Source organism: Chelmon rostratus, chromosome 2 (assembly GCF_017976325.1).
Source record: "Chelmon rostratus isolate fCheRos1 chromosome 2, fCheRos1.pri, whole genome shotgun sequence".
NCBI lineage: Eukaryota > Metazoa > Chordata > Actinopteri > Chaetodontiformes > Chaetodontidae > Chelmon > Chelmon rostratus.
Genome location: NC_055659.1, coordinates 22,159,593 through 22,173,999, shown reverse-complemented (window position 1 = coordinate 22,173,999; position 14,407 = coordinate 22,159,593). Strand labels below are relative to the sequence as shown.

Genomic DNA, 14,407 nt, shown 5'->3' with positions numbered 1-14,407 from the left:
TCGCTCAGCTGGCAACAGAGACAGGAAGCGACAACTGCTGCTTTGACGCACAATTGACACACATGTAAGCCAATAGAAAGCAGCCTTTCTGCAGCATAGCCAATTGGATGGTTGGTTGTATGTGAAAGGCGGGACTACAATTCCTTAGCAACGCTTGGCTCTTTGGGAGTGGTGGCGGTTGTTTCAACATGGCGGCAGCGGCAAGAGGAGGTGGAAATTCTGGGATATTTTGGATGAATGGCGGTATGCTTACTTTTGTTAACTAGACAAGGCTCCGCGTCCATTACCATTTGTATATACCCTGTAGAAAGTTATAAAAGTTGTCGAAAGAATATCACAGATGTGTCAATGCCGGAAAGTTCTGAGGAAGTGAGACAGCTAGCTTCAAGTTAACGTTAGTTAGCTAACGTTAACTATATGTGTAGCTAATGAGCTGTTTTCTTTAACCTGCCTATTTTATATTGAAACGCGCTGATAATAGTATCAGTATTTGCTGTCATTACCAGTCGACCCTGTTAGGTTTCCTAATGCTGCTTGTAACACAAAGGCAATCTGTTGTAACAAATAACGTGCTTTTGTTTTTGCACCTAACTTTACAGTACGTGATTTTAAGTGGGGACTACCTAGCTGACTGTTTGTCCAACAACAGGATGTTGATTCGACACTTAGCATTCAGAAGCACATGCTTGAACAAACTTTATTTACATGTGACTGAACGTTAACTGTATTCTCTTTCAGTGTCAGATGAGGAACAGCCTTTGGTGTTTGTCCCTGGTGAGTCTCAGTGATATTGTTTGGACAATTTCCTAACACAGTGTGAGAGAATTGTGTGTACCCCATGTACATGTGGCATCCACTTCTTAAGTCTTTCCACAAACTGTCTCAGGAGTAGACGGAGAGGTGAAGACTCAATCACATTTCAGTTTGGGACCAGGCAGCATCAGTGCATCCAGTAAAAGAAGTTCCAAGATGCAAGCCAGGCATAGCTCTGACTGCAAGAATGAGACCACACTAAAGAGACGTGGCAAGAAACAGGGCCACTTACAAAGCGAGCACTCTGGGGCTTATACCAAGGAAAAAGTGTCAGTCCATCACAGTGCTACTGCAGCTACACAGCACTCCTTCTCTCCACCCACTGGTACTTTTTACCCCTCGACACAGGTAAACCATTGTTTTGTGTAGGCATTTTTTTTCTCTTCTCTTCATGGATGTAAGATAAAGTGTTTGAATATGGAAGATATCCTCTTATACTTGCAAACCATTCTATGCACAGGCAATCTCTGAGACTAGCAGAGCTAAGAGCCTGGTCTGTTTAAAGGATCTCTGTCCTGAAGATAAGCGCCGGATTGCGAACCTCATTGAAGAACTAGCCAGGTAGCCAGCAGTATACTGTATACATATGAACTCAAGGATAGTGTTAATGTTCATATGAATGGAGAAATTTAATGTGATACCTGATGATTTTGTACTCCGATATCTTGTCATCCCTTTTCACTTTTGACCACCTATCCTCTAACACTGTTATATCCCATTCTCCAGAGTTAGTGAGGAGAAAGAAGACTCAGTGCAGCGTCTGAAGGATGAACAGGAACATTTTGAGCGCAAGATTCAGCACCTGGAGCAACAAAACCTGATCATAGCACAGGAGAGGGAGAGTATCCTTTCAAAATAACTAAACCAACAAAAACACAGCAGTGAGTTAGACTCTCTCACCCACCACTTATTGTAGTGGTGGGTGAGGTGAATTGTTGCATTTGTCATCTTGTTTTTGTTAATGAAACGGTGGGGCATTCAGTGTGTGTTTGCAAATAGCAGTACTGCATCATAGTAGACCTATGAAGTAATGCCCATTACCCGCAGTGGCTTAAATCCCTTTGCTTCTCACATGTTGTTGAGTAATCTTCAGAAAACATGGCTATCTTTAATGGTGTGTTGAGCGGCTGCAGGTACAGGTAAAGGTGGTGCACTGTTAATATGAGGATATGGTGTGAGGAAACCAGAGGTCCCTTGAGATTTCCAAGATATGATAGTTTTATAAGTGTGGTAGATGTTGCACTGAAGTCTTTAGTTGGAATAAAAAACTTGTTGCCAACTCTGTGGCACACAGTTGCATATCCCGGTAAGATGTACTTAAAAGTTCCACAAATTATTCATAGCTGGCTCTATGGATCAGTTTGCTCTATGTGTTATTACACCAGAATGTCTGCAGGGGGCAGTGTTGTCTTAGGGAAAGCCATGTACAGTACTTGGCTAAGACCCTTCAATTTGATACAAAAGACAGAGAAATAGAGCAGATTCATTTAAATTACTTGATGCCTGCTGCAGTTGTCTTTCCCAAGTGCTTGTAGCTTATCTGCTGTTGTGTACAGAATCAATTTCATGGTTGGAGCAATGGCCCAAACCATCTAAATCATTTTATCATCCAAGATGAATTTTGATATTTACTGAGAAGACTACAGTGTATTCTTTCACCAGCATGTGCTTTTGTTACCCTCCCTGAATGTCGAATGTTGAACATTAACTGCAGAATATCTCTCAGTTCCTCCTCATGAAATGAGATCAGGTGAGTCACCAGCTGTTTCTGGATTGCCAAGCATGAGGCTCATGCTAGACTTATAGCAATAGTATGCTGTTTATTGCACCCCACAACCCACCAACTGTCTTCATAACAATTCCACTCAGGTCATACCAGAGCATGGCCAGCAGTCAATTTAGGTTAAAAACACTGCGAAATATGAAGAGTAATTGACCTGGCTGGTAAATTGCACGATTGGCAACGGCGGCGGGGAAAATTAGGAAAGCACAACTCAATTAAAGGCACTTTGGCTCGGAGACTTGGCATTTACACCAAACTTCTAAACTCCATTAAAAAGGTATTTGAGAGGAAAAAGTGTTTGGATCCAAGCACCTCAGGGGGGATAGCGTAGTCTTGTAAAGTGCGTGCAAGAGTCATGAAGGCTCTTCTCAGGCAGAAGGTTCCGGCACTTCTCTGAAAGGTTAAGGAGATACCAAAGGCAAACACACTGAATGAGAGTCTTGTCAAGTCTAATTCCATTACGCCTCAGCTTATCTTATCTAACCAAGATTCAAGGTTGTCAGGGGTATAAAGAATGTAGGGCTATACCTTAGCCCCAAGCCACCTAGGATGAGAGAGAAAAAGTACCCTTGATATTTGGGGTGTTCAGCTGACATTTCGAACTGACTTGCACACAGGACTGCATCTGTGTTTAAGATAGGAAGGATGCCTTTTGTACTTCAAGGCATGTTGGCACGGACAGAAGTCAAGGTGGCGTTACTAACACGGTGCACCGTATCCAGAACAAGGCACAGCAGGTGCTACAGCTAATGCCATTTATTGAGCTGAAACAATTGGAGGGAATCCTGAGGCCATGGAGAGAGGGGAGTAACAGCCCTGTTTGGATATGTCATTGAAAAATGCTACATGTTGTGAAAGAGGATTGCCAGAGCGAAATCCATTTTTACTCTCCAAAGTTTTGCATGGATGACATTTACAATGTGGAAATCTGGTATTATCAAGTGTGCGTTTTGTGATTAGTGTGCATGAGAAGAATTTTTAGCTGTTTGTTTTTTATAAGATTAAGCCCCTAATATTCCTTGATGCCAGCTCTGTGAGTATTGCCCTGATCTGTCTGGGTGTTGTGTATCTTACCTTTGTTTGAGGAATGAGTGATGTGATTGAAGCTATGTGCCGTGTCATGTCTACTGTATTGATTGGAGGCATTAAAAGACAAATTCAACTCAATTTTTTCTTTATTGAAGTTCAATCTTCTGGCTACGGTTGACACAGCTAAGGAATATGGCAAATGCTGTGGTTTTGACCAGTTGAATTAACATTTTTTGAGCCCTCAATCCTGTAGAGCTAAACAGCAGGAAAGTCTATATCCATGAAGAGGTTGTTAAGACAAATAACACACTGAGCTGCTGTCATTTGAGGCAAGTTTAACCTTTTAAATAACTGTCTTTCTTTTAACTGGCACCTTAGTGTAAGGTTAATGTAATTTTTGACTGAATCAGGTTAAATGCCTTTTGAATGTAATAAAATCAACGTGAACCAATCATGGACTTAATGCAAAATTAATAATGCATAATGCATTGAATCTAGACTCTAGCAAGAATCAAAATTGCGTCGAGCTGTTGTTGGCACACCTTTACGTTGGATTGTGTGGAAATTTTGGCTTTGTGAGTTGTGCACCGGTGATAAGTGTGTAATGTTGAAGAGGTGACTGAGTTTGTGTCTACAAAACATGCGTTATTGTAACTGTGATCATCTGTAAATAGTTGTGATGAGAATGGTTTTCTGTATGTTTGGTCTCAGAATTTGAAAGGCATTTTCGAATTAATTGTTAGCTGACATGTGGAGTTATTTGTTGGTTTATTGTGTGACTTGCGGTCATGTCTCTTCTCCAGATTCAGCAGTATTGAAGCAGTTATGTAAACTGTCGTCTTCTATTAATTCCCCATCATTGCTTCCCTACACTCACATTCATGCACATCAGTCTCCGCCCCCGTTTCTCTCACATTCCTGCTCAGGCTCAATCTGTTTGGCACAGTGCGCTAAAGCAGGCTTTAAAATATTCCCCCCTCCTGTGCAAATTTGTTCCACCTTGAAGTGGATTTCATTATTTCATTTGAGCCCCGGTCTGACAGGGAAGTGAATCATTTTGACAGGTCCCGTCTGAAGCCTCTTCAACCCAAGCCCTTGATTCTGAGTATTTTTGGAGCAAGGGGGAGGAGTAAGTCATTGTTGGCACTTTGCAGCTCTGATGTAAACTAGGGGCTTGCAGAGTGCTTGGCCCCCATTGGCTGACGTCCAAGGCTGTGGAGGAAGCATGTTTAGTGTGGCGACGGGCAGAGAGGTGGAATCTTATCAGTGTTGCTCCACTCGGTTCAGATTACCAAGTGCTTGCTGTCCAGTGACTACATCAGCCTGTCAGCACATTAACACACGTTGCCTTCATTTACGCCATCGGGGCACTATGATGCTGCATTCCTGTTTGTGCTATAGCACAGACAAACTTTATGTGTGCGTTTTGGTTTGCGGCTCCCCACCATACCTGATCTGTATTCCAGTGCACTGTACTGCATATTTGTGTCTATTAGGAAACATTTGTTTTAGGTGTGAGAGATCATGTGGAAATGGTGTTTAATGCGAATCTGGTGAAATATGAGCAGTGTGCATTTTTCGACTAAACACACAACTCTGTATCTTGGACTGAGGAGAGGTGTTGCTGCATAAACATATTCAGTATCTCCCCTTCAATACCCTTATTCATACTGCATAAATAAACCTACCAGCACAGGTTTACATGATGTGATGTCCTTGTGATGTCCTTAAGGTTTTCATATAGAACTACTTCCATGGACATTATCAGTGCAGTGGTAGAGGAGCGTTAGTTAGATGGAAGGTTTCCTCACATTTTCCCCAATGTTTATGGAAGCTGCTGCATTGCATTTGTCTGGTGTCTGGTCCTCAATTCAAAGTCATCCCCGCTCTCTTCTCTTTCCCTCTGTTTCATTTCCTCAGCCTGATTGAAGTCTTCTAACAACCAAAGTGTTTTCTTATGGAGTGTTCCGCCAACTATTCCTTCAATAAGACTCTACTTTGAACTTTGATTTTCTCTTTAAATGGGGCCTTTTTTTTTCAAACGGATGCTGAGAAACTCATCAGCTGGGGGAGCAGGGCCACCATCATAAAAAGATATGGCCTCGAGGAACACACTTTAAGGTCAGCTTGGGTGGGAGTGTGTGTACTACTTGCTTTATTGTGGTGTTTGTGTGTGGGCTGTTTACAGTGCAGGTGGGGAATTTGGGCTCTCGTGTCTCGCTGTTTTTGTGTGTGAACTAGAAAGAGTCAGACCGAGGTTGATTATTGAATGTGTGTGAGTGTGCCTGTGTGTAGTCTCTCCGTTCTCATGCTCATTATCTTTGTATGTGCTGGTGTGGTGTGGTGCTGCCACTGTCATTAGTGAGCTCCTGAGGCGCAGCAGTAGTTCCGCTCCAGATTAGTTTTCTTGTGTCTGCCAGCTCTCTGTCTGGCAGATAGCCTGGCACGGCACTGCCCAGCTAAGCTCAGCACAGCTTGGCCCGACCCAGATGGTGAAAACTCTGTGCCACAACAACAACTTTGATTTTGCTGGCCTCTTCTCCCCTTCTGTTTTAAACTTTGCTGTTCTCTCTTCTTTTCTGGTCCAATGTGTAATTGATTGCAGAAACAAGGGTTTAATTCAGATTGTCAATCTACATCCAGCATCTATCTTTTTTCCATTTAAGCTGCATGAGAGAACTTTTTCCTCACCAAAATGGCTGTTGTGCACAAAGTTACTTTGCCAGTAGAGCCACACAGTCATTTCACTGTTAGAAGTCATGTAGTAGTTATAACTTAGGCTAGGCTAAAGTTCTAGGCTAAAGGATCAGTTCCTTTGAGTTCGGTGGACTTGTTGTTCATTTTTGTTAGTTACTTAACCCCTGGTCCTCCAGGCCTGCAGCAGCAGTACAGAGAGTGCCAGGAGTTGCTCGGGCTCTACCAACAATACCTTTCTCAGCAACAGGCAAAACTTAACCAGTCCATTGCCCAGCTCAGCCAGGAATCAGCCCACAGCAAGGTAAGGTATGGGATAGAGTGAGTGTGTTCTAGATTGTAGTGAGTGCACCATGCAGTGTAACATGACAGGCTCGCTACTGTTTGAGCCATATGCAAGCAACTTCCCTGTTTGCCATCCATCAAGCACAAAAGCATCCAGTAGAAACACATGCAACAGCACATTGTCCCATGGCCAACTGCCATAATAATTAAAAAAATAACACTATAGAAGTCCACTTCAGTCACTGGTTTGATATGACTACAACGGTGTGAAAACTATCTCAAGGTGACATTTCAGAAGCAAAGACGCCTCTCAGGCTTCAGCCTCTGTGAGAAAGGATGACTTGGCCAATCTCATTGTCCCGCGGTAGCTCTGAATAATGTGTGTTTGCCTGCTCTCTGACCCTCAGCAAATTAGTCACATTCTTTTCCCCAGTCAACTATAAGATGGCCTTTCTTCCTTATGTTTATCTCATAATGTTCCTGACCTTGGCTTACCTGCCAGTTATGCCCAGTTGACAGTTGTCGTCTAAATCTCGTGGCCTCTGTCCAGTTTACGGTTTTGAAGGATGATCTACATTTGTGCTGCTGTAAACCCAGCCCAACCTTAACACCACGTCTGTACAAGCTGTGTAGAGAAAGCAGCACGCTCATAGAGTAGCATCAGTAGCTTGAGTCCCCCGTCAGTGTACAGACAGGATGTGTTCAGGCGCAGTGCCTTTGGGTATGTCAGCCACGTTTTGGCAGTGCTCAGAGCCCATTACATGATCACTGTATTGTAACAACAGTGATTGTAAAATGGAAGCAAGTAGATTTGAAGGCTGAAAAGATGCTTCAGGTCGCAGTAACCCACATAAAGTGCACGTGATTTGTGAGCTGTTGTGGAACGGCTCTTAAAAGCACATTGCAACATGAGCAAATTAGACTGGTTAGTGACTCCAGTGTTGATAAATTTCAATTTGTAGCCCTCTACGTCAAGGTTTTATGGAGCAGTATAATGTTTTTGGCTGTAACACTCCATGTGTTTTTCAGAGGCTTTCATGCAAAATGCATTCAGTGTCCTCTTTGTTCTCTGTCCAGGTACTCAGAAGTGAGGAAGCCCACAGCAGAACATCTACAAGCAGAGCTAATGGCTCACTCTTTGATGGCTCATACCTCAGTCTTGCTGATACAAGAGCACGGCAGCCTCAAGTGCACAGGAGTGGTGGTGGAGGAAGAGCAGCAGTGCAAACCTTTAGCAACCCTGTCTCCCTTTCCTGCATTAGTGAGATCAGTCCAGCCGATGGACCGATTAGGAGTCAGAAAAGGGAGTGCAGGGAGCCACACTCAGAGTCTCACAACAAATGTGAGCGCTGCCAAGGACATGGTCAAGACAGTGGCTATGGAACACAGAAACGGAAAAGTGATAATGGCTCTTGTCTAGACAATGGCAACCACAGCCTGTTTAGCCAACATGAGTGTGAAAGGTATAGTAGATCTCTATTAGTCATGATCTTTGACCCCGCATGATTACATGTCCCCTTTGTAGTTTTAGTTGAATAGTCCATTTTATCAAGACACAAACAAGAATCTTAGGATATTAAGCAAATGAAATATGTATTTACAGGCTCCACAGTGGGAATGCCATTGGCTCAGAGGTCAATGAAGCCCTGGCCAGGCCTCTGCTGGGTCACGAGGACTGGGAGGAGAAGAGGCACCAGCTGCTGCTGCAGAAGATGCAGTTGGAGATGGAGAGAGAGAGGCTGCAGGCACGGCTGGCTGAGCAGGAGGAGAGACTCAACAGACAGAATCAGCAGCTATGCCAGTCGCGTCTCGATTACAGCAGGTAGAATACAGAAGCCAAAGGGAAATGAACCGTATCTGGTAACATTACCAGCTAACATGTGGGGCCATAAGTTGATAATTACTTCTAGTAGTTAGATGCTAGATAGATAGTTACTTCTATCTAAGAAGCTTAGTCCCTTTTTTCTTTGTCCTTGTACTATTTCAGTGTCTTCATTGCAGACTGGCAGATCCTCAGACCATCCTCTTTTCCTTCTCTTGTATTCTTCTTAGGTTTCAACTAGCTACTCAATCTGATCTCAGCAGGTCAGACACTAGAAATGGAGATCCACAGCCGGAGGGTTCTTCCCACCAAGATTTACCCTCCAGGTAAACCAGCAGTTGCACAGGAAGTCTCTCTCTCTGTCTCTCCCCCCCTTCTCTCATCAGAAAACAAAAATGCTAATGTATTAAAATGCACTGATAATTGTTTTAGAGTTGCGCTGTAGCCCTCTGAATTGGAATCGAGTCTTGAATTGCCTAGAGATCCCACCCCTAAAATACACACATACATACATCTCAAGTCACACACATGAAAGCCAACTTAGCATGTTGTTTCTGTGGTCTACAGTGTGTGTGAAAATGCGGAGGGACATCCTGCACAACACTCACCAACTGGACGTGCTCCTCTGGACAATGGCAATGGTAAGCTTGTATTTTCAGTGAATCAGAATCATGTGCTCACTGTCCTACACACAGAGGAACATCTCAGCTCCAAACGTATCATACTCAAGACTGTCAAGAGTTTGATTTTCTTAAAAAAGTATTTATTTTAGTACGTTCATGTGCATCTAAAGCTTTGATAAAGTATTTTATATCGTGATTGTCATTTTTAAAACTGCCTGCAGTGGCCTCAGTGTTGCTGCTGTTACTTCTACTATAAATCTCTTATCTTGCATTTCTCAACAGAGGCCTTCGAGTGCTCCAGAAAGGACATGGCCACGTCACCTGCTAAATCTCCTGCAAATCTGAGTAATCCCACCTCAGTGTCTGTGATCCAAAACCCCCCTGAGTCCAGGTAACACATTTTTACTCGACATCAGTGAAGCATTAGATTTACCATTTATTCTAATAGCTTTTAGGTAAATGAAGCATTATGGTGCTAATTATTATGTTTGATAAACAGTAGGACTACAGGTGACATGGAAGTGTTAGCTAGCACTTGTCGAATTAGTTTTCAGAAGGAGAGCCTGTGTGGCTAATTTTGACAGACGCAAAGTGCCAGGGTAGGATTACTCTTTGAACAACAATGAAAAGCAGCTCAGTTAAGCGCTTAAAGGATGCCGGATCAAAAAGGCACAAATCTTTTATCTGTGTTAGTTTGAAATTCTAAATAGAGCTTTCTTCAGGACTAACTAGGCTTCTCTTCTACAGAAAAGTCTGAGTGAGTGTTTCTGTGGGCAGGCGACTCCTGTCTTGTTGGGGAACTTGGGAAGATTATTTGCGGGCTGTCAGGCTGCATTATTTTATTTGTTCTCTCTGACCTTGTAAGTCAGTTGATGTTTTTTCCTTTAGAAATGTTGCTGACATTGAAACACATAAATATAGTGCAGGTATAAAATTTGGATCTTGAAAGTTTTTTCATCAGCTTGCAGTTGCTGCTCCGTTAGAGGCTAAATGATATCTTTTCTTAGTCTAGCTAACTTTTCGAGCTGTGAGAAGCTAAATGAAGCTTTTTACTGGGCTAGCTAGCGCTGTGGCCAGCCTGTCAGGAGACATGCTGCGTTCCATTAGTCGGCCTAGCAGGGACCCTACAGCAGGTGTAATTGAACAGACTTCTGGATGCACACACTGCCCTCCCTTCTCTCTCTGCCACAGTAATGAGACAGAGAAAGCAAGAGTGAGGGAGAGATGTTAAAAGTGTGTTTGAGGGTGAGTGAGGGGTGATAGCATTGGATAAAGTGAGAAATGGGAAGCGAGGAAAGTTAGAGCAGGTTGAGATGGATAGAAATGGAAATTGTGAAAAAGACGTAAGAAGGGAGAGGGGTTTTGAGGACGGGAATGAATCACTGAGTGCAAGCATCAGACTTTCCAAAAAAGGAAAGAACATTCATTACCTTTTTTCTTATACACATACACGAAATAGTAATTAACCTGACTGTGTGTCGTCTTACCCTGCTTGCACGTGTGCCAGCGTTTACCTGCCTCTGTGAGGACTTCTTAGTTGCTGTGGAATTCCATGAAAATATCAGATGCTGGGTAGCAATTTGTAACAGTGTTGCTGAAGACCTTTATTTCCAGTACAGTAACAAAGCTCCCCACCCCATCCAAAATACTGTTTCTTCAAAACACCTCAAAGTGTACAACTTCCGATAAGTAACTCTTAAACAAAGCGGTGCGTGGTCCAAGTGGAACTGTGAGCTCAAGCAGATGCCCATTAATTCCAGCAGGGGACCTGGGGTATCAGATCTTATTACCATCCATTTACACCTCCAAAGCCTATTAAGATAGTTGGACTCTTTACTACACACGTTGTTTTTTTTTACTGCCAGTAATGAGATAGACTGCCTCTCAGATGCCTTTTTTCATGTGCATCTCTTCAGACAGCTGTAATCCTTTGGTAATCCCCTGATTTTTTTTTTCTTTTATTAGATGTATGTCTTTTTCAGCTGGTGTCCAAAGAATCTGTTCCCAGAAATAGAAAAGATAAATAAAATGCAGTATATGATGATGAAGACAATCCTGTATGTTGTGGTTCTTAGCTCATTTTAAGTCACTTTGGGAGAGACTAACCAAAGAACTTGTTAGAGCTCCTTGACTTTAGTTAGCAGTGATGATTTTAGTCATTAGTGCCCCATGTTATTGCCATAAATAAGTTATTGTAGCATGTTAGCATGATAATATATAGCACGATAACTGCACTGAATTTTGATATTTTTAGTTGTTTTTATTTTGATTGCTTTTGCATGCTGCTTCCATTATACAAGCAAAAACATGAGGAAAATAAACTGCTACTGTAATAAAAAATACAAAAGCGGTCTAGAAAAGTCAGTCCTACCGCAAGATTTGGTAGGTTACTTGAACGTCCCTCTTTTACTTGGCAACAACCTCGTGGCCATCTAATCTTAACCAATTCCATCTTGATGTGCAAATTGCAAAACGAGCTGGGGTTAACATTAAGTGACCTTCTTAATCCTTTCATGAATCCTGTGCTAGCTAGTAATGAGACAGTTCCAGCGCACCCCGCCCATCTCATCTCCATCCTTCCTGCCATTGCCCGCTTGCTATTGATTGGTTGTGAAATTGACATGCGGGATATATGCAGTGGCCATTATAGGTTTTTTATCTTACTGTTTGGACTGCAAATGAAAAGGGGCGCCGGGGCGAGACGGCTATCTTTAATGAAAGAGAGGAGCCAAATAAGCAGTGAAAGTTACGAGTGGGAAGAAGGTGGTGGGGAGCATAGGCAGGGGAGTTTTGTGGAAATTTTATCTGGCCTTACAGAGCTAGAAAAGAGACAAACAGTATTGGTGCACTGGGAGAATGAAGCCCAAATGTTTTTATTACACTGAGAAAGGCACAGTTCTGTATGTGTTCAAAGGACTTAAAACGTATTTGAGGGCAGAATGCTTAACCACAGTTTTTCAGAGTGGTTATGGGAAGATGTTTTTGATTTTTACATCCAGGCTCATAGATACAAATAATTATGTTTGTCTCTGGATAGTGTACCAGGATCAACTTACTGCAGCTAGTTTATGCTCCCTAAGGCTTTCTGTTCTGCTCATGGTATTTAACAGTACTTAAATGTTGGCAGTGTAGCCTTAAAATGACCCAAAACATTTTTTTTTAAATGACATAAACTTATGTTCCTGCTCCTGTCCATGCATTTCACTTTTTTCTGTATGCATGTAGCAGTAAAATAGATTTACCAGGACTCCCTTGGGGGATATTAATATCAAGTAGCAATTCACAACTTTACCTCACACAAACCGGAGCCAAGAAATGAAGTTCTTTGTTGTACTGTATCCTCGCGCAATCTCTGTGCCCCCCCGCCCGCTCACCCCACACACTACAATTCCCCCACTCCTGCCCAAACTGTACCCCTACCCCCCGCACTCTCCTCTTGTTATAGATTGTGACCGCAGGTAAGTGATGCATTATTCATTACCAACATGTCGTTTGTTGATGGATGGCTGTTTGAGAGCCCTGTCCGTTAAATAAATCAACAAATAAAAATGCAAATTCTCACATTTCGAGAGAAGGAACGCGGCCAAAGTCCCTCCCCCATGTTCCCTTTCTGCTGTCCTTACTATCCACAAAGCTGCACTCGCTTCCAGTCTCTCTCTCTCTCACACACACATTCACTGTCGCTCATGCTCTCTCTCTCTCTCTTTCTCCATCGTTGTTGACAGGCAGGAGACCAAATGAGGAGGACAGATTTACTTACTTAAGCTTCATTCTCTTTTTTCATCATTTGTCGTCCCTCAGCCGACTTAACCCTCATTCACTTTCTCTCCCATGCGCTCAATCATGTTCATACATTAGTTCATGTTGCCAAAGCAAAATACAGCCTTTTTAAAGCTTTTCAGCTACTGATACACGCTACCTCAAGTTAGTGTGAAAACCTGACATATCAAGGTCTGTGGTTACGTGTGGAGGAACACAAATGTGCCCTGATTGGAAGTTCCACCGGCTTGTCTGCCTGCTGACCACCCACATGCATATCAACAAGTCCACAGCAAAGATCGCCCTTACCTGGGAGAGAGAGCCGTGTGCGGAGCCGCGCGATGCAAATCGATGCAGCTTTAAACGAGCAGAGAATTATGTTAGCAACATCAGTGGAGCGTGCTTTAAAGAATTCATGTTTTGTATCTGGAATGGCCGTCGTTCGACTGTGTATACACTGAATAATTTATCAAGCCAGCCAGACTGAGGGATTGAATCTCTATTAGCTTAATCTCCCCCGTTTTGGTTTATTTATTTCACTGCACATTCCCTCATTTCTATTCCAGGGGAGAAAGCACCGGGTTCTCTCCCTTTTTCGTCTCGCACCTGCAAGAAACTGTGTTTTTCTGCCGGGACGCCCCAGTGGTTTTGACTTGTTACCACTGCTTGTTAGGGTTCAGTAGACACTTCAAGAAGAAAGATTCTGTTAACACGTCGAAGAGAGATTTGCTTTCATATTGTCTGTGTTAACAAGTGAAAGGTGAATGACAAATATTTTAGTACAAGCGTTGGCCTTGTGCGTGTCTGGTGTTGGTCCCTTAGCTTGCTCCTTGTCTGCTTAATATTGGGTGCACGCATGTAACTGGCAGTCTTAGTGAGCATTTGTCTGTTACAATGAACAGCACGAGGATACTCATTTACAACATTTCCTGTCTACAAGGCTCCACTGGGTTCTGTATTATGAATTTAGCGATGCAACCCTTGAAACGAGTTGAGGTCACATGTGAGGAAAAAAGAAACTAAATTGATTGAAACAACAAAAACCTCCCAAAGTTTTACCTGTTTTTTTCAGGTTGGACTTGTCTGTGGTTGAGTTATTGGACATCTTTACTCCTGTCTCTGCACCTGAGCTAAGTAAGCCATCCGCTCGAAGACCCAAAATCTCGCAATGTAGGTCGGCCGTCACTGCCCCCAAACCAGTGGGCAGAATCCTGCTTACCCCTGTTAGGCCTTATCCTCAGCATACCCAGCAGGACCTGGAAGAAAGCCAAATACTGGAGGATATTTTCTTCATTTGCTGACAAAGAAGAAAATGGGGAGTGAAAAAAGAACTAAAAACAAAGAATCCAATCACTTGATATTCACCTGTTTGGTCTTAACTTTGTTAACGTTTTACATTTAATTTTCAACTGACATTCTAATGATCATGATGTTGTAGATTGTACTCTTGTTACTGTGGTTTTAATACAAATAAACAAATATTTGTTCATAATTGGTTGTGCTTCTAGTTTGTAATTGATATCTTATGTTGGCAGTACAGGAACTCACTGGGCTATGCTCATTGTCTGTAAGGACGTAGGCAGCATTAATGCAAACTGA

The 14,407-nt window shown here is 42.7% G+C and overlaps 1 protein-coding gene across 2 annotated transcripts; it reads left to right on the top strand.

Moving 5' to 3' along the window:
- Nucleotides 1–179: 179 nt before the first annotated feature.
- On the top strand, nt 180–14,407 carry kiaa1328 (KIAA1328 ortholog). 2 transcript variants are annotated; one of them, XM_041957086.1, is made up of 12 exons: nt 180–243; nt 739–774; nt 887–1,161; nt 1,274–1,374; nt 1,540–1,655; nt 6,499–6,623; nt 7,682–8,067; nt 8,208–8,426; nt 8,657–8,752; nt 8,994–9,067; nt 9,332–9,440; nt 13,881–14,407. In XM_041957086.1, the coding sequence occupies exons 1-12, from the start codon at nt 189–191 to the stop codon at nt 14,107–14,109; spliced, it is 1,821 nt and encodes a 606-aa protein (XP_041813020.1). In that variant the 5' UTR covers nt 180–188; the 3' UTR covers nt 14,110–14,407. The 2 variants fall into 2 exon arrangements, with proteins under 2 accessions (XP_041813020.1, XP_041813028.1); XM_041957094.1 differs by having other exon boundaries at nt 196–243; nt 893–1,161.